Genomic DNA, 21,281 nt, shown 5'->3' on the forward strand with positions numbered 1-21,281 from the left:
GAATTTTCTTACTTATGTAAGAATGTAAATTTATTGTTTTTTTTTAATTTCATTAACAATGAAATGGGGTTATAAGCTGGTGTTATTGTACGACAACCGAATCCATTCCTCAGCCTCCTTGGTTTATGGAGATTACTTTGATATTTGCCACAATGCCGAATAAGCTTTGAAGTCAATTTTATAGTTTATTTTTAACATTTCATTGCATCCACGAGCGCTAATATTTCTTGAGTTGTTTTATCATTTTCAAAACAAAATTCGTCACAGCTTATCACATTATTAAATTTATTTACATAAAAGATACAGATACAGAAAAAAAATTGACATAAATATTTTGTTCTCTGTCAATAAAAAGTGACTATTTATTATCCCTTTTGAAGTTTTCCTCGTTTAGTAAATGGGTTAAACGTCACGTTTATGACCTGGGCTGGTCCGTCAGAGATGATCACACTAGTGGTCACTGAGGAGTAGCTGTGGGGAAAACACAACAAAATTTCATATCATTTAAAGCAATAAAAAAAAAATGGCGGCTTTTTTTTTTACACCCTTACGTCGTCGTGAGCTCTAAGATATGACCCACCGTTCGGTAACAGGAGCAGAAAGGGAATTTCCCTAATAAAAAGCTAGCACTCTGGAAAAATTGGAAAGTATTCTTGTAACTTTTGAGGTTTAATAGGTTTTGGTAAAATTAGAAGGCTATCAAAATTAGTTTATCATTTTAATCTACTAATTTAGTTATTTTAATCAATACTATTTCATAAAATCAAATAAGCCTTCTAAAAGAGAAGCTTTTGTGCGTGTTTATATTACACATTGTGTTCTAACTAGACTAATTAAAATTATAATTTTATGACATGAGTTTCAGAATATTTTTGTTCGAACCTGCATCTTATTCCAGTGGAAATGAATTCTGATATCTTCAGGGTGTGTGACATTCGATACTAAGTCTTAAAAGTCTAGAACAGAATGACAGATGAGTGAATGCTAGCTAAAAATAGTCTATCATACTGATGATAATGATAATGGTTCCAACGCTAGAGTTTTTTATTTTGATAAAATTAGTTAACCAGCATCTATCTCTACAGCTTTAAACCTGTCCAGATGAAAACCTGTGCTCAAAGACCTATCATACCTTAAAAAGCTAGCCTATATTATTTCAGCCGGGTAATTATTGATTGCAAATAAAAGACATAGTTTAAGTTGAAACTAAGAAGCTTCAGGCTGGACAAAACCTGTTACAGACGTGCCATTACTTTTCCTGCTTTACACTTAACTTCATATCTCAACAATGAATTACCCTGGGGCGCTAAAGGTTATCTGGTATTTCCCTGGTGTTAGTAGTCTCCAGTACTCTCCTTGGTCAGAGGTTCGAATCACGTGATCTATGCCTCTCACTTTAACTGTCCCGTTGGCCACTGGGTTTCCCAAACTTGTTTTCACAACTCCTTTCACGCCGATGTGAGTCTGTGAAAGCAATAATATAAACAGCTAATTTAAGAGCAAATGATTAAATCCAGATGTCAAATAATCAAAGGATATAAGATTGGTTTATACATAGAATTAGCAACATGCTGACATACATTCAAACATATATACATATATTGCCTGTACGATATGCGCACTGGTCTGACGTTCGGTCACGGGCTCATACCACGCCCGCTGCCATCCCCCGTCCCTCCTGCGGGAGGTTTGAGCTCGAATAAAGATTATTTTCAACTTTGGAGGAACATTGGAAACAAGTAAAACCAACATTTTTAAAGTTTAGTGATTGCACTATTTTAAACAAACATACAAACATTTAAATTGCCTACATGAATGAAAAATCTAAGCATTATATTAGGTTCCATGTAAGGTTTACATTGCTTGGCCACTGAACTGTTCTTATACTTACACAGATTTGAAGCAAGAAGAGTGGTCAGGGCGAAAGAGCGCCGAACCAACAAAAAGCTGAAAGAAGAAGCAGGCCTATCTGCAACTGACCAAACATACCCATGCCACGTATGCGGCCGATTTTTTAAAGCGAGGATTAAACTTTACAGTCATCTTCGAGTCCATAGGATATGAGAAACGTGCTGATCTTCGATCACGAAGGAGGGAGCTATATATATTGTTTACAATTTCATTGAGTCAATTAATGTCATTGTCTTGGTAATTGTTTATTTCTAATTTAATTAGAACCGTGTATATTTTATCCTTAATCTTTTTTTTTCAAGCTTATATCTGGCCGTTTCCAGGGAATTATCCAAATTGATCACTTTTTGTTCTCCATTTCTCGTTAGATGTTACTGTCACTTTAACCTGTTGTTGACTACATGAGAGTTAATAGTAACATATAATATACTTAATTTTTAACGAAGTTAATTATTTTTTTATCAAGAAGCTTTGAATCTATTGTTAATGTAGTTTGTTATTTTCTCTCTACGGCGCTTTAAACATGTTGAACTGTAATTCATTATATTTATTATTTTAAGTATTTCCCAAGAATTTCATTTACCTGTTCTATATATTCAAGCAAAGCCAGTCTGTTCTCATACCAAAATCTGGGCAACTCGTTTCCTCCTGGGTATTTGCAACAAGATATTTCCAGAGTTACTTCAAATGTATTGCTATTGAGATAATTAAAGTCTTGCATTCCGCCTAGAATTATAGAGGCAAAAAAAAAGAACACTTAAATTATAATTATTTCATTATTGATATTCTGTTTTAGTAACAAGTATTGCCTAGATATCACGCTCTCAAGCAGGAATAAGTCTGCAAATATAATCAAAAAGTTTAAACTGGATTTAAAAGTTTTAAATTAATACATTCTGATTTGATTTTTTAAGAATACAATTTTCTTTTCATCCTTCATCGAGAAAAACCTTATTTGGTTTTATGCTGCAAGTCTGTCAATCTGTCTGTGAAATTAGTTCTCTAAAACTGAAGTGCTATAAAAAATATTTGAACATCAACAATTATGTGGTCGAAAAATAGATTCAAGTCTCTTGAAAAAGAAACCTTTTTTTTCTTGTACACAACTTGATAGACCAACTTGAAAGTCTGATAATAAGCTGCCGTAATGTATTTAGCTTAAAGGGAAATAATTAAAGCCATTTCTTCTGAAGTAGTAGTGACCACGAGGAGAGGTCAGTCAGAATGCATGTACAAACACACGGAACTTCCAATTATGTTTCTCAAAGTCACATTTTGTTTTATCTATCTCCATAAAAATTAATAATCCGTTTTCTTTTTTTTCTAATGAGAGTACAGATATTGTGAAACTCTGAGTAGCATTGATGCAGATGATTGAATAAAAGGGCAGATGCGAGAGGAACATCATATACTACATACAATAATAAGTATATATATATTAAAGTAAGTATAGTAAAGTACTCCTTTCAGACCTTGTGGTCTTATAGGGCAGATAATGTATATATCAAGGTTTTAAAGGTAGTTTGTGTTGAAAAAGAAACTCATAATCGGCTCCCGAAGTGGTCCACTCTGGTAGGTAAATAGGCAACTTTCAAGTTTCAATAATTTCAGCATGAATATCAGAAGCTGTGAACTACAAATGACCAGCAGCCACAGCCCTATCTCGGTCCATACATAAAGGGATAGACGTGGGCGTGTCGAATGTGTTACGTAACTAATGTACTGTTAGTCCTACCCAAGATATGATTCCACGGGATACTACGAGATATAGTAGTGTCGCTATTATTATTATTACATTGTAATGAAATGATTGTTAATAAGATATGGTTTACTGTGGGCCAGAACTAATGGATGTTTTGAGTGATCATCTAATCGATGGTTTTATTAAGGATCAATGTCTCATTCAAGACCTCAAGAAACTTCAAGGAAGACGCCACGGTTAATGGTCAAAAGGGGCTTTATTCATTATAATTAGCATTCCAGCTTATTAAATCTTGTTATACACATAATTGAATTATAGACATAATAAATGATAATGTCTGTTAAAAACAAAAACAAGCACTTTCTTTACATTTATACTTGGCCTGTATAACAGAAAAATGTACTTTATGAATACAAATACTTATATAATATTCTTTAAATACACAGTTTGCTTGCATAGTTAGTTGTAAAAAAATGAAACCCTTTGTTTTCAGAAAACAAAAATGTACCTATTGCTCCAGAACTTTATAAGATCTAAAGTCTAAAGTCTCCTTATATCAGATTTTTAACACTTTTAGGATGGTAGTGGGTTGGACAAACAAAACTAAGGCGGCTTTTTCCCTTTTTGGGGCCGCTATAAATTGTTCTATAGTATGTTTAAAGTTTTTTTTCTATTCTTTATGACATATGTGATGTAGATATTTTTTAAGTCAAGTTATTTTGTTTGGAAAAGAAGTTTTCAAGCTTTATACGAATTACATAAAAGTTAAGTTATACGTCTGCAAAGGCATTATGGTCTAGCTGGCTGTAACTGCAAACCAACGAACATATCTTCTTAACACATAGATACTCGCAAAGAGCGACTTACTGGAGAAAGTGGAAATGGCAAACGGTCTAAAGAGTCAACAGAAGAAACGAAAATACAATTTAAACATGGTAGACTGACGTATCTCTAGATTCATTAGAGCCGTTTCACTTTGATCACTCGACAAGCTTCACCCAGTTTGCAAGCTAAACGTCTAAGTCCTTAGTTCGGCCTCAGGCCTCGTTCTACCTCGTATACAATGGTGTCCTACCTGAGACTGTGTACCATTTTGCTCCGTTTGTTATACCATCCGCAAAGTAGCTCTCGCCATCACAATTATTGCCACGATGCATTGTGGGATGTGCGTACGAGTACACTTTAGACAAGGACTTAAATACGTCATCATCTGGACAAGCGCTGTATAATCCCTGGAATCAAATAAAACACACACACACATCAAAGTAACTGCAAAGACCTGGTTGTCAACATAGTTAGAGATACTAACACGGGCGTAGCCGGATGGAGGGAGGGGTTGGCTAGCAGCTTGTAAAGCCGGTATGAATCACAACCAATTGATAAAGAATCAAAGAATACATGAACAGATTACCAAAGATAAGAGAAAGGCCACGAAAGACACAATTACAAATGGAATGATAGAAACACTGCAAGAGTAAATTAATCAGAGAAGACTGAGATTCGGAATTTTGGGAGCCCCCCCCCCCAACTCCAATGAGTACCTGAAAAGAGTTGTGGTCGTTTCGTTGGCCACGTGACATCCTCGTTAACCGTCGGCTATCATTACATCATCTGCTATTTAGATCACCAGTTCTATAGAGGAACTTTACTATTTTGGCTTAAGACAAAGGTTTCTATCTCTACAGAAGTAGTGAAATGAATCAGTTGAGTGAATTGAATATAACGGGTATAGATAGCTGTATATTATGTAGAGTTTGTTACAAAGCCTATATCAATTTACTTTGTCTGTCTGGTACAGTTCGGTACATGTGAAACGTTACACAATTATTCATTGTGTTCATGGTAGGATCATTAACAATTTAAACAACAAATTATTAAATAGTGGTATTTCATTATTAAGTTTGGTATCGAAACACGGTATAAATTATACAGATTGGTATACATAGTTGGCTATATAGTTGGTACACACACACACATACATACATATATATATATATATGTATTGTTACGAATCTCTCTATCCAGGCTCTCTGCAAACTGCACCATACACCACCAACTTAAAGAACTTGACAACTCAGGGCTCCAAAGTAACGTAACACTTTAATAGTTGATAAATAACAGCCAATACTGTACAATTGGCAACACGTACACTGTACAAATATCTCTCCGATAACACCGTTCCGCAGTATCAACTCTTGCACTGGCCTCTCCGTCTCGTTCCGGGCTTTCACTGGGTTCAACAGTTCAGGACTGACTTCACACACTGGGCTCGTTGTGTCGGACTCGATCACAGACCAAGATCAAGACGCCGTTCGTCTCAACTGTACTAGATAGTACTCCGCACTGAACCCTCGTAATGCTCCGTACAGAACCACACCGCTGAACTGTGCTGTAGTCGACCGGACTGTAGTGAACCGGGCTCTGGACCCCTGCCGTGAACCTTGCTGTATTGAGCCCCTTTTCTCGACTGTGTTGACTGCGACACCTCCGCTCTTTATATAGGGTCCCTACTGGCCTTCTCGAACCGGACAGAACGCCGCTCGACGTTTCTAGGTGGTCAGATGACTACAACTCTCGTGACGCTCCTGAGCTCTGTTCACGTCGGCGATCCTTCCCGAACTGCCGTCGATCCTTCCCGAACCGCATTGTTGACACTCGTCTCGGCTGATCGTCGTAACTCGTCACGGTTGACCGCTTGTCTAGCGCTGGCCTGGGGCGATTTGCGTCGGCTGACTACACACACACCACTACCCCCATCTGTGCCACCACCACGTTTATAACAGTATATATATATAATAGGGCTTATCTAAGGGGAAAAACTCAGCATATATATATATATATATATATATATATATATATATATATATATGTGTGTGTGTGTGTGTGTGTGTGTGTGTGACTGCTGTAAACGTTGAGTTCTTCCACTTATATAGACTCTAAATAGCATGCACTGTACATAAAGATATTTTTCTTCTTGTCATTCATGTTTGTTTTTCAGTTTGAACGGTAATGGAGTTTTTGCATAAATGATTTAATATTCTTGTAGACCTAGCTCTCATGTAGGATCTAATAAATGGTGATGAAACTACTATTGCTCAAGTTACCAATTATTATTATTCACTAAATGTACACTTCCACACTAACTGAATATACATGAGACTTGAAAAATGTACATAAAACACTTCTTTAGAATAGTATAGAACAGAGATGCCCAACCTAATTCAATCAGAGGGCCATTTTAATTTATAACACTAATGTCGAGGGTCACATGATGGAAAAGATACAAAATCTTAATGAAATTAACCTGAAACTATTTTATTTCAAACCCGAGGATCTAGTACTTACATTGAAGTATTGGGATATTTATATTTTATCTTTACATTTTACAAAAAAATGGCGTAAGTTCTGTTAATATTATGTTTTTTTTTTGTTTTTTTTATAAACAGCCAGACTTTCTTTATAAAAACAAACAGGTATCATGTTCTACAAAAAAAAGTATAGATCCGTTCACTTTTCCTAGTAGATTCTATAGTCCTATTTCATGAAGGCACACATGTTAAAAGAAAAATGTGAGGGCTCTAATGTAGGTAAAGATAGATTTTAAACATTTTTTTTTCAGGGGATGGGGGACAGGGCGATTTTCTTTATTTTGTGCCGACATTTCGGCGGGCCGGATGGAAGCACGTAGCGGGCGGGATCTGGCCCGCGGGCCGTATTTTGGGCATCACTGGTATAGAAGATACAATTAAATGATCAAACTTGTATAGGACTAATATACGTAGAGTTTAATAGACCATACGGTTATTTATATTCCCTCCAAAAAGGTATAAACAAAAGTTAAAACACACATGAGACATATCCTCAAAGTGATAATCATCAAAATATTAACATAAAAAAATGCACACATGGGATATATCCTTAAACTTGTGGTCATCATAAGGATAGTTGACCACCAATGCTCCTCCGTGCAAGTTGGCTGACAAGACGAAGTTTGGTCTGGCCTTGGTAATCCAGTCCATTACCGCTTTCGTCTCTCTTTGAGGCGCATTCGTTGGCCAAAACTGATCGGGAAAATTTCGGTTTAAATCTCTATCTGAAAGCACAGAAGCATTAACAAAATAATGATATAGGCCTACATATTTATACCATATATAAACGAAATAATTTAGTTTAAAAACACATACAAAATTTCCCCCTTTTAAACAGCTGTCTAACCTTTGTAAGAGCAATTATTTTGCTCCAAATAATAAATGAATGAAAGATTTGTTAAAAAATTGAACATTTTTATACCCCGCTAATATCTCCCCCGTCGAAAAAATAATGGTTAAGAAAATGTTTAAATCTCCTTAGAGCAGTGATGCCCAACGTAATTCGACCTACGGGCCATTTCACTTTCCGACACTCGTGTCGCGGGCCACAAGACCGAAAAGGTACAAAACCGAAATAAAATTGAACTGAAACAATTTTATTAGAAACCTCTGGATCTAGTAGCCTGCTTACATTAATTAATTGGATATCTGAAATGTATCTTTTTGTTTTTACGCGCCTCTACTTAAAAGGCGAGCGACATTGTAGCCAGCTACCAACAAATCATTTTCTTCTTTTGTTTCTCCTCCAATCTCTAGGCGAAGTTGAACAATCTTTGTATCTGATACTCAAACCAAGAAGGACGACATATTTGTTTTATAATGCCGTTTATATGTTGTTTATTTTTAAAACAGCCAAACTTTCTTTATAAATCAAATATGTTAGCTTATTATCACGTTTCACAATAGAATTAAAGATCCGTTCAACTTTTCCAGGTAGATTCTAAATATAGAGTTTCTTCAGGTCTTCCATTACATAACGTACAGGTTATAATGTTAAAGGCCCTTGTACCAATCCATCAGAGAAAAAGGGAGGCCCTAACGTACTTCAAGATACTTTTCAACTTTAAAAAAAGAGGGGGGATTTTCTACACTTTGTGTCGAAGTTTCTACGGGCCGGATGGAACCACGTCGCGGGCCGTATCTGGCCCGCGGGCCGTATTTTGGGCATCACTGCCTTAGAGTTTCAAAATTGGAATGATTCACTCGTACACCCAGACAAATGAAACAGATATACATCAGCTGTCAAATTTATAAGAAAATCAATAACTATCTTCACCAAGGTTCCAGTTCCATTGAATTTGCAAGCCGAATAGATTAATTGTAAAAAGAGACACATATATTTAGCAATACTCATTAATTTATATCAATGGTGATCAACCTTTAGCGGCAGTGGGGAATTTTAATTTACTTAATGTGTTTCACGGGCCGCATTACGTCAAAAACAAAAAATAATGGAGTCTTTTGGAACTGAAACTCTGTGGTCTCATTATGCACTCTAGGCAGGGGCTAGATAGTATCGCACCACAAATGGGCCGAGTATGGTCACGCAGGCCTTGGCGTGGTCATCACAAAGTCCAATAAAGCTAAATAACATTTCTATCTGCATTGCTATGTAGTAATCGATGGTGTTCTTCTTATACTCTCCTGGTCAAACTGGACTGCTCTAAGTCTATTTCTGATGTTTTCTACCAGGTGGGGCGATACCTCTTATAGGAACATTCTGATATTACGTAACAGCTAAAAAAAAAAGGGTGGGGGGCGAGTATAACATTTTCTTAAGATTTATTACAAGGGAGGAGGAGGGTCTGAAGGTTTGTTATATAACAAAAAAAAGTATTTCAATGAAATAAAAGGTACAGTGGTTCCTTGACTTTCATTGGTCCTACTTTCGCGGAAGAACTATATAACAAATAATAACAATAATAATAGTAATAATAATAATCTCTATCTCCGCTCTGGTTCTGCCTAGCTATTAAACCACTATCTAAATTACCCCATGGCACTACACACGGTTTTAGGGTTGACACTAAATGTACAAAGTCTATGTCTCACCTGTTATACATGGATGATTCAAAGCTATATGCAGAGAAGGAGCAAAAGTTACACACCTTAATCAAAACGGTAAAACGTTTAGTGACGATATCTGCATGTCTTTTGGCCTGGATAAGTGTGGCATCATAAGCATTAAAAAAGGGCAAGGCAGCCAACACCAACATTGCATTTGAAGACATCGAAGAACTGAACTATGGTCCCCTTATAAATATCTTGGAATAAACCAGAATGCCACGATAAACCATAAAACATTAAGAGGACTTTCTTGTCAAATACAAGCAGAGAGTAAATAAAATTCTCAACACAAAATTGTCTGGAAGTAACCTCATCACTGCAATAAATAGCTAGGCCGCCCCAGTGCTCCTGCGCATACGAAGACACCATCAAATAGACTGACTCAGGAGGAAATTATTAACCAAATTTCGATGTTTGCATCCCAAGTCCTCCACCATAAGGCCATACCTGCCATGGAGGCCGTGGATTGCAGAACATCTTCAAACTGTGTAAGACGCAAGTTTCAAATATACGATCACAACTGCACGCCTCCAGCAATGAACTAGTTTCCTTCCTACGCAAATACAACTATGATGCAACCCCTCTGAACCTAAACAATGTTGATCTCAATGTCGGTTTGGACGACGTAGGGCATGAGATTCGCCAATGAGAAGAAAGAACACTCCTCGGAAAATTCGCGGCTTTATTAGATGGGGACAACATTGACAAGGCTGCCTCCTTGGCATGGCTAAAAGCAGGTCATCCCTACCCGGAAACTGAAGACTTTGTCACAGCAATACAGGACAGAGTAATTAGATCAAAAATTACGAGAAACATATCCTAAAACTCAGTGTTGTTGACATATGACGAAAATGTGGAAATGTGGGTGAAAACACAGTGAGTAAGTAGAACACATAATGGCAGGATGTTGAATGTTCAGCCCTATCGGAATCTGCCTACCTAGGTCGCGATAACCAAATTGCAAAGCTAATACACCAGCACTTGGCTTTGACACATAATTTGATCGGTAAGGATGCTCCACCTTATTACAAATACGCACCACAAGAGATTCTCGAGTCTACGGATCATCTGCTGTACTGGGATAGGCCTATTTTGACTGACAAAACGGTAGATTTTAGTCGCCCTGATTTGCTGCTCTTCGATAAAAAAGAAAAGGCCGCTACCATTATTGACATCGCCGTACCACTATCTCATAATTGAAAAAAATACATGGAAAAACAACGAAAATATGGGAACCTTGGATCGGAGATTAAACGTTTATGGAAAGTATCTAAAACAGCAATATACCCCTTTGTTATATCAACCAGGGGATAATAACAACTGACCTCACAGATACCTCAAGGCCCTTGACATTCCTAGGAACATTCTCGTTGCCTGTCAAAGGGCGGTACTTCTGCAGACCTGCCATATCACCAGAAAATTCTCCGGTGGAAACTGATAAGGGACTACGATAAATTTTGTTTCCCTTTAACGAAACTCGACCCTGGCTTTGCCAGAGAATGAATACCCGTTCTAATCTAACATAATAATAATAAAAATAAAAATAATCTCTATTGTCCTTAAGGAAATTTGTCTTACAATTTGTGAATTAACCAAAATGTACATTTACACCTGACTCGCTCATAATTTACATGTGAAAAGTTTATATCTGATTGTTTCTATTTAATGATTTGATTGCCAGGGAAAAAAATATTAATGGAAAACGGCAGACCTGTGATGTATATGTACAGTATTGGGAAACAACAACATCTGAATACGTTATCGAGACGCCGAAAGAAGTCGATGACACGTAAAAAATTAAATTTGGAGAATGATGATTAATAATTAAGTCTTATGTAATTATGTTACTCTACGGAGGGAGAGAGAGTCTTGTTACGAGCTATTATAAGTTAAGAGGGGAAAATGGGGAATTCCGGGCGTTACGTAATATCCAAACGTTCCATTATTCATTTATTAAGTAACAAACAATTTCACAAATTAACCGGAAAATATTTTTTTTTAAAGTTTTTGAAAAAGGAAATTTCATATTAACTCTTTCTCATCCAATTGACGGTGCCAGCGTTGATTTAACCCCCATTAAACTAAATTGATTTTTGGGTTTATTAACTTTAATTTGTGTTATGTAAAAAGAGCATGTTTTCTCATAAACTTTAATACCAAATATAGTATTTTCCGATAAAAAACAAAAACGTTATTGAAGTTTAATCATAACAGGGTTGTGAAATACCAATGAGCAGAGCGAATAATACTATCAAAACGAGGAAAATAATTACGAAGATAAAGAGTTAAGCATAGTTGTATCAACTAGATTGGATCAGTCATGTAATTAAATGTGTAAATATGATCTGGACTAACAATAAAAAAGCAAATATTAAACACCAAATGGGTGAACGACCTGAAATCAAACTCAGGGCTCAAGCCTCCTCAAGCCGACATTGTAACCACTCTGCTAGTGAAGTTCTTATAAACGTAGAAGATTATCTATTGCAGAAGATTGTATAGTTATCTATTGCAGAAGATTGTATAGTTATCTATTGCAGAAGATTGTATAGTTATCTATTACAGAAGATTGTATAGTTATCTATTGCAGAAGATTGTATGGTTATTTATTGCAGAAGATTGTATAGTTATCTATTGCAGAAGATTGTATAGTTATCTATTGCAGAAGATTGTATAGTTATTTATTGTAGAAGATTGTATAGTTATCTATTTCAGAAGATTGTATAGTTATCTATTGCAGAAGATTGTATAGTTATTTATTGTAGAAGATTGTATAGTTATCTATTTCAGAAGATTGTATAGTTATCTATTGCAGAAGAATGTATAGTTATCTATTGCAGAAGATTGTATAGTTATCTATTTCAGAAGATTGTATAGTTATCTATTGCAGAAGATTGTATAGTTATCTATTGCAGAAGATTGTATAGTTATCTATTGCAGAAGATTGTATAGTTATCTATTGCAGAAGATTGTATAGTTATCTATTGCAGAAGATTGTATAGTTATCTATTGCAGAAGATTGTATAGTTATCTATTGCAGAAGATTGTATAGTTATCTATTGCAGAAGATTGTATAGTTATCTATTGAAGAAGATTGTATAGTTATCTATTGCAGAAGATTGTATAGTTATCTGATGCTTCTTTTGTCTCGTCGTATATCATGTGTTTTCACTAAGATTCAGAAGACGACCTATAAATGGGACTAATTCAGTTTATACCACTACTTCAGTCAAGTACAATTTCTTTCCCTTGTTCGAGATCCCAAACAAAATCATTTATTTATAATTGCTAATTAAATAATTGGCAATTTAAAAAAAAAAAGATTTTTGTGTCAGGTAAAAAAAAATATTTTGCAAGTTTTCAGCTTAATTCCAGTTTGAGTGTGAGAAATAAAAGGTGTAAAAACTTACTTTTGGCCACACAGAGTGAGTTGATATAAGCTTTGTAAAAACTGAAATCAGTAATGTGTGTATGTAGATGGTGGTTTTTCTTACTGTTTCTATTGCCCCTCCCGGTGTAGCCATCACACTGTCCTTCTGGTGCAGCCTCAAAACCGTCGGGATTCATGCTGGGCAGCAGATGAATGTCTGTCCTGTTCACTAGGCTGGTCACTCTGGCATCTTTGCCGTAGTTCTCCAGGAGGTACTGAGCTAGATTTAGAAGCAACTCTCGTCCGACAGCTTCATTTCCGTGCATGTTGGCCACGTACTTAAATCTGGGCTCTCCTATCTCTCGTTGTTTGACATTGTCAGAGATCTGATGAAAAGTAACAAACATGTAATATGGAAAAAATCGTTACAAAACGTCTTTGTTTTTACATCTTTAAAACAAACTTAAGACCATACAAAAAGTTGCCCAAGTCTATGAAAGTATTACTATTTAAATGGATCTATGCCATGTTTACATGAGAAAATATCGAAATGATCTAGATCTAGATCTAATTTTTAAAACTACACTTTGCACAGATAGTTTTTTACATTGACACATAAAAATACAAAATATAGTCTATTGATTTCATTATTTAATAAATTCGTTCCTTATATTTGAGAAATTAGAAGTCCTGACGTATTTTATAATCCCATTTATTTAACAAACCGGGTCAGCCCGTTTTAATTGTACTTTATATTTCATACAACTCCCGCTTCTTTCGCTTTTAATACATGTGGATGTATTGCCTTAACAGGTAAACCCATTTTCGCAAAACTACTTTTATTTTCGTGACTGGAGAAAGAGCAAAACTTGAAAGGAACGTTATCTTAGTTTTACATATATATCAATCCAATCACTAGATGAGTAATAAACAAACTAAGGCCCGTAGGCCGCGGGTAATGTCCGTCTAGTAATATATATCGTTGAAATTAAGGAATATGTATATATGTATGTATGTATGTCCCGAATAAAAATCAAAACCGTTTGACCAATCTTGATAAAACTTGGTATAGATGTTCCTTAGATCACTGCGGAGACCATAGTGTATATTTAATGTCCCTCACACATTCGGAGGGTCCTAAGCATATACAATAAATACCTAAATGTATCGCTATTAAAGGACGAAACGGTATAACAAATCGGGTATCCCCGTTTTCACAGTATATTACAGAATGGATATGACGTCTGAAAGGGTAAACCCATTTTCAAACTGTACTTTTATTTCCGTGGTGAAATGTAAAAAAAATGTGATGGGAACATTCTTAATGTTTGACATAGATCTAAATTCGATCCAGTAGAACAGTAATACCCAAACTAAGGCCCGCGAGTCATATCCGGCTAGTCTATAATATAAGGATAAAAGGGATGTACTCACCACATACTTCTAATCAGTTAACCAAATAATGTATTTCATAAACAATATAAAATACCAATTATACCACCACAAATTCCATATGGTTGGAACTTACATTTACCCCTTATAACGAGAACCATTATTATAGAAGTGTCATATATAATTAATTACCCAGTAGTAAAAAAAAAAGTATTTATCTAATTCTCAAGTACCTGACAGATTTATAAAGGTAGCTCATTATCTGATTAATGATATCTTATATATAGGCCTATATTCAACTTGCCGTAAGCCATTTCATAATACTTTCTTTTAGGAACACCATCATTTAAATATTGATATATATGTCATGCACACATTATATCCGGTGACCGGTCACTTCATCCCCGGTCACTTCATCCCCGGTCACTTCATCCCCGGTCATTTCATCCCCGGTCACTTCATCCCCGGTTACTTCATCCCCGGTCATTTCATCCTCTGGTCATTTCATCCCCTGGTCACTTCATCCCCCGGTCACTTCATCCCCGGTCATTTCATCCCCTGGTCACTTCATCTCCCGGTCACTTCATCCCCTGATATTTTCATCATCTGATAATTTTATCTAACAAATTGTAATTTTAAAAAGCATTAAATGAGCAATATTTAATGTATTCCTTTTTTATTTAAATGACAGAGAGAGAGAAAGAGATAGAGAGAGAGAGAGAGAATCACACCCTGAATATACATGCAAGATTATTTCCAATAAGCACTCAAACAATTAATTTTAAGGCTATAGGAACCTCATCATGACGGGTATGTTCACATAACTAGAGGCCCCCCACCAGTTTCGCTATCTAAAGTGAATATCAATAAACAAAATACATACTTACATTTACATGTAGAAATGAAATATCGATAGAAATAAAGTCCTATAACACAATTTGTAACTTTAATGTTTATAAGGAAGTCCGCCTTTATTAGAAAAAAATAAAACCTTACTACAAGCTAAAAATGACTCGCCCATTTTCAAGAAAGAGCGATTGAAAAATCAAATAAAGTGAAACATGGTCGTACTTTCACCACAGCTTGGCCTTTGATGATAAGTTATCAGCGGCACGGTCATAAATATTGTAATCGCACTTCTATCTCTCAAAAGATTTCCACTACTTGCACCACACATTGGCCTTTGATGATAAGTTATCAGCGGCACGGTCATAATTATTCTAATCGCACTTTTATCTATCAAAAGATGTCCACTACTTGCACTACACCTTGGCCTTTGATGATAAGTTATCAGCGGCACGGTCATAATTATTCTAATCGCACTTCTATCTATCAAAAGATTCACACTACTTGCACTACACCTTGGCCTTTGATGATAAGTTATCAGCGGCACGGTCATAATTATTCTAATCGCACTTCTATCTATCAAAAGATCCCACTACTTGCACTACACCTTGGCCAGATTTACCATATAATATTAGATTTCTCATTAAGAATACAAAGTGGAAGAGGAAACACTATAAACGTATTAGTAATATGTCATAAAATGTAAAAAAGAAAGCATTCTACATAATCATATTTATATATACAATATTTAATTGGGGATGAAATGACCGGGGGATGAAGTGACCGGGGGATGAAGTAACCAGGGGATGAAATGACCAGGGGATGAAATGACCGGGGATGAAGTGACCGGGGATGAAGTGACCGGGGATGAAATGACCGGGGATGAAGTGACCGGGGATGAAGTGACCGGGGATGAAGTGACCGGGAACCTTATATCCAAATCCAATTGTCCTAATTATAATATTCATTGCAAAAAAAAATTTCATTCTGTTTTTTTATTTTAATTTTATCTTCGTGATGGTTCTTTGTGTAAAGGTCTCTAAATACCTAACTGCAATAACATCACTATAACTAGAGTCAAACAAACAACTCTATTACTATTGTGAATACTCGTGTTGTATGCTTCTTAAATACATCTAATTGTTAGTTTAACAGAGAAGCCTCTATCGGGTACATATAGTTAGTTTGGGTAAAGTAAACCTGTTTAATCGTTGTGCTGGCTACACGATACTAATGCAGATAACTAGTACGGTTAACTTGTACATTATCTAATAATTACGTTACGTATCCCAATAAATATGTGATAGGAGTTATATTTGGTACATATAAATGAAAATAGAATAATTTTATGTCCGAAATGCCTAAATAATTCAAGATTGTTCAAACTTTTTTGTGTGTGAATTGAATGTCAATTGTTAGATAGCTAGTTGAGTTAGTTGGGTTGCGCACTTTGTTAGACCGCCAGTGAACGGATATTTTATAGTGACGACATAGACTTTGGGTTAGAGATTAGGATAGACTTTAAACTTAATCAGTTACCGCTAGATTCTCAAGGGGATAACATAGTTCTATAGTGACAGACTAGACTGTGGCCCATTCTGTAGTAAACGTTTGTTTGGAGTTCACCTTGAGTCAACTTGGTCATTGAGTCTGTGTTCCTGTTAGTACCTTATCTGTATTTGTGACGTGTGCATGTTTTCCAAGAACTCGCGGATTGAAAATACATCATACAAGGTACGCACGCAGTTAGTCGAATTAAGTCTTCTAGAAATACTTCAGCTACATCTGACTACACATGCATCCGTTACACAATAACGCCATGGTTAACATATGTTTGCCCTACTGGCATTTGTTTTAGAAAGCTTTATCAACTCACTCTGTCTGTCTGTCTGTCTGGGTGGAATCTTGTGCACGTTAGTTCTCCCACTTTCCAATCTTGGATCTTATTGAAAGTTTGCACAATTATTCATTTTCGATCACATGAATTAATAAAAAAATTAACAAATTAGTTTATATATATATATATATATATATATATATATATATATATATATATATATATATATCGGTCGTAATTAAAAATAATAATAAGGCTTGTCTTCGAGTCAGAAGAATAATGAGGAGTGTTGTATTTACCCTCTTTATTAATAATTCATAACATTCTACTGGTTCTACAGATGATGCTAATATTTTATATTTGTATCTGGAACACTGGAAGCTTTACCGATGTTTTCGCGAAGTTATCAACTGTATTGAGAACTAGTGGAATAACTAAGACTATATCCATGTAACCTGTATAACTGTCAGCTTTCGCCCTTCCAAGGATCTCCCTATGTCGTAAACCTTGGCCAGACTGGGATAATCACTGGCCAGTTTCTTCAGAAGTGCCTGCATCTCAGTGTCATTGCGATAGTGACTCACAGGCGTGTAGTTATTTCTAAAGTCTACCGCCGCATGAAGTCCAATACAGACGGAAAGAAAACACATGAGTGCGCTAATCCCTTGGTGCGGAGACATCTTAGAAAACATCACACTCATTGACTCTGTAGCAAAATAGAAAAGAATTAACAACAAAGTTTATCTATGGTGATGATTGCATGGATTATCTATGTTTTTATTGATTTCTTTGTCAAAATTAATACTTTATTTGGCATTACTTTGGGTTACCCTACAAAATAGCGCGGATAAAATAGCGCGACATTTCCCGACGAAATAAATAAATAAGGCTAGTCTTCGAGTCCGAAGATGAGTGAGGAATGCAGTATTTCCCGTGGCTGCGCAGTCCCAGCTGTGACACCGACGAAATAGCGCTAGTTGAACTAGCACGGACTTATTTATTATTTGTTTAATAAGTATCGGAATTTAGTAAGTGAAATCCCTGGGTAGGATTTTTGTTGATGCCTCTACCTTTTCAAGCTTAATATTAATAGATCTAAAAGTATATCATATTTGTAAAGTAAGGAATTATTATACGATAAGAAAAAACAACAACACTTTTTAAAAAGACAATACCTACATTATGCAACAATATTAAAAAAAATAATAATAATTTGCTCAAACCGGGTATCAACCACCTAGTTTGACAGCATTAGATTCCTGGACAAACGATTCTACTAATTAGGCCAGCAGGCATTGTATAAGAAAGCAATTTATTTATTGGTACCTTCTTTACACGTATCTGATTTAGAACTCTTTAGATCTTGTCTACATCTTAGACTACATCTAGATCAAGAAATTAGAAGTAATCTATATTAAATTATCGTAAAAATTAAAGCAAAGCTTAGATAATCTATCGATAAGTTCTGACTTGAATAGAGGTATTGTAAAAATGAAAAAGAAAATATTCACTAAATTATTAGGTTGAATTTAATTTAATATACATTTTTTCTTACCAGGCTACTGCGAAACCCAACGCTTGCCTCCTTGTGAATGAAGCTTCTAAATGTTAATCATGATCTAGATTCTGTTACTGTAGTGTACGGTCCAGTGTCATACTTTTGGCTAAAAAAAATATTTAATTACTCATTCTTGTGTGCTAGACGTAATTACAGAGTCACGGAAAGAAAAAAAAAAGAATCACACGACTGTCTATTATCGTTTTCAGATACATGGCATGTCAACCTGTTACCTGGTAGAAAGTCTCTCTTAAAGCTTATCACTTTAGACAGATAGTAAATCCAAAAGAAATCCAGACTATTGTCCTCAGAATTATTTCGTAAGCCCCATTAGAGGTCTATTGCAGAGCAAAAGCACGGGAATGACCTGTGAATAATAGCTTGGTATACAGGACTTGTCACGTTCTGATAACACTCATCAATTTAAGTCTTAAGAAGACAAAGGGACAAACTCGTAGGCGTCCCTTATGGGGTCCACAAGTTGGTTGGTAAAGTAGATCAAATGGCAAGTTTGCACCAGTGAGTGTACAATCATGACATGTAACATGTAATAGCCGCACAAAGGCTAGAGGGTGAAGACTACATTTTTTAAACATAGATGCGCACTGATGAGGACTTGAACCACGACCTCCAAACCGCCGGCCTCATCGACCCCGGTGGCAGTCTAACATCTAACTTGATCATTCAGACCCCCCCCCCCCCCAAATAACTTTCTGTAGTGTTATCTGGCTCCTCATCCAGGGTCACGTGATGACGTTCCGCTACCAGATTCGGTACACATTGCATTCCATAATCGTACTCACATAGCTTCCGGAGTGGTAGTAATTAAATTATGAAATACATATGGCCAAAAGCAACTTTTTTATCGTTTTAAAGTCTTTACGTCCACTCCAAATCTTAAATAAGCAATGCTTAGAAAAGGAGGTAATAACTCAACTTCATACTAATAGGTGAATTCAGGCGAAGTTCAAAGCATTGAGACAATGAAGAGTAATGTCAATTTCTAAACATTTAATAGATGACTAAGTCTAAAACGTTTTCAATGAAGCAAACTCTTGCCTGTCTCTAAAGACACTAGCATATGAACTGTTCTCTGTATACCAGAACTAAGCCTAGTGTTTGTTTTTATTATGAAGTTATTGAACGCTTTCACCAAAGATACTTGCGCTCCATCATGGACATACGGTGGCAAGACCGCACTACAAACAGTGATGTCCTTGCCAACGCTGCTATGGACAGTATAAAGGGACTATTTATGGTTCGACATTTAAGCTGGGCAGGGCACGTATCCCTTATGGAGAACGAACTTATGCGAAAGGCAGTCTTTTTTTTTTTTTGTTGAGCTAAAAGGTGGTCGATTTAACAAAGGTGCCTCACGGAAACTTTAAGACCAGCTTAGGCGCCACTTTTCAATACCTGCCGTTGAAGAAAGCACCTGGTTTCATGCGGATTCAGAACGAGATAGCTGGAGGTTATTCACAAAGGCCGCAAGATACACATTTGAGACCAAAAGAAAATCCGCTGCCAAGGACATATATAGAAATATGTAGATCACAGCTTGGGCTGCGTAGCCATGGAAAAAACCTCATTCCTCATTAATCTTTGGACTCAAAAAACAAGCCTTATTGTCGTTCTATAAAACCTAACCAGAAATCAACAAAACAAATGTCTCTTAATCTTTCGCGCCAAAATCCTTTTTTTTAACTAGCGTAGCATTACAGTGTGGAGTTCTTCCCGTCAGATAATTTTTTCCAAAGTATTTTTATATTTAGCTGTTTGTGCAATATAACACAATTTCCAAAATATCTTAGCTTTATCCTGCTCCAGAACTAGACTGCTCCCCTTATTTGACCACATTGTTGTGACTACGATAGATCTCTGAGACAACCTGGTTATATTGAACATGTTCAGTAGATTTTAATAAATAACATTGTCAAGACAGCAACAACTTTCATTTACGCCATTTTACCTGAAGTTCTGAAGCACCCATTAAAATGTCTTGACATTTTGTTGTAAATATTGTCTCCACCATGTCTCAAACTCATGGCCTTCGACCCAGTCGACTCTAGTACCTATCAGGTCATCACTTTTCATCGCCATTGTTGAAAGATGAGCGAACATCTCTTCCTTATTTCCCAAATTAGACTCCTCAAGTTTTTGTATACGTATTATAAAGTACAAGTAAATTGTTGTATAAACCAACACTAGTCTCACTTTACATGTACACCACTGATTTCTTGTCTTGAGTCAAAGTATTGATTAAAAATAAGTTTAACGTCCTTGTAAACAGAACACCTGCTAGCATCTACCTTAGAAGTTGACATTGTATATACATAATACTTCCTGGTTAATTGGCAGCTCTTTATCAAAGGAGAAACATGACCCTACCCAGACTAAGTAAACATACAAATGACACAAACACATTCTCTAATTAAAACACTGACACATACATCTCACTCTACTTCAATACGTACCGCTTTGTGATGTGAGGTCTAGCTCAGTATTGATCCTACTGACTGATCGATGGTTTGCACTTAAAAGGATTTGTGAAAACGTTAAGAAAAAAAAGTTTCCATTTTCATGTAAAGAGAGATAACTATTTACTTTCAAATAATTTTGGTAATTTAATTGTTTACCTTAGTAGTGTTATTGTACTACTAAAAAAATGTTAAACGTAGTAACACATAGACACTAAATTGAAACAGATCTACACTTGAGCATAAAAATAT

The 21,281-nt window shown here is 35.8% G+C and overlaps 1 protein-coding gene across 6 annotated transcripts; it reads right to left on the reverse strand.

Annotated features, from left to right (window-relative positions):
• Positions 1 to 294: 294 nt before the first annotated feature.
• On the reverse strand, positions 295 to 21,097 carry LOC106068873 (carboxypeptidase D-like). Of its 6 annotated transcripts, XM_056008143.1 has the most exons (10): positions 20,862 to 20,931; positions 18,550 to 18,658; positions 18,321 to 18,379; positions 17,450 to 17,700; positions 13,044 to 13,305; positions 7,519 to 7,706; positions 4,689 to 4,845; positions 2,495 to 2,637; positions 1,298 to 1,464; positions 296 to 471 (listed from the first exon to the last, which is right to left on the reverse strand). In XM_056008143.1, exons 4-10 carry the CDS (start codon positions 17,693 to 17,695, stop codon positions 366 to 368), a joined length of 1,269 nt encoding a protein of 422 aa, XP_055864118.1. In that variant the 5' UTR covers positions 17,696 to 17,700; positions 18,321 to 18,379; positions 18,550 to 18,658; positions 20,862 to 20,931; the 3' UTR covers positions 296 to 365. The 6 variants fall into 6 exon arrangements, with proteins under 6 accessions (XP_055864114.1, XP_055864118.1, XP_055864116.1 ...); XM_056008141.1 differs by lacking the exons at positions 18,321 to 18,379; positions 20,862 to 20,931 and adding an exon at positions 21,027 to 21,097; XM_056008142.1 differs by lacking the exon at positions 18,321 to 18,379 and having other exon boundaries at positions 20,862 to 20,930.
• Between the last annotated feature and the right edge of the window lie 184 nt (positions 21,098 to 21,281).

Source organism: Biomphalaria glabrata, chromosome 13 (genome assembly GCF_947242115.1).
Source record: "Biomphalaria glabrata chromosome 13, xgBioGlab47.1, whole genome shotgun sequence".
Taxonomy (NCBI): domain Eukaryota; kingdom Metazoa; phylum Mollusca; class Gastropoda; family Planorbidae; genus Biomphalaria; species Biomphalaria glabrata.

What these genes read in the sequence shown, in the direction of transcription:
- LOC106068873 (XM_056008139.1), bottom strand. Translation starts at nt 20,597, where the DNA reads ATGAGTTTGAGACATGGTGGAGACAATATTTACAACAAAATGTCAAGA. An exon ending in TGGGTGCTTCAGAACTTCAG is followed by an intron (nt 17,701 to 20,521) that starts GTAAAATGGCGT and finishes ATTTTGCTACAG; the next exon opens with AGTCAATGAGTGTGATGTTT. An exon ending in ATAACCTTTAGCGCCCCAGG is followed by an intron (nt 472 to 1,297) that starts GTAATTCATTGT and finishes TTTTCCCCACAG; the next exon opens with CTACTCCTCAGTGACCACTA.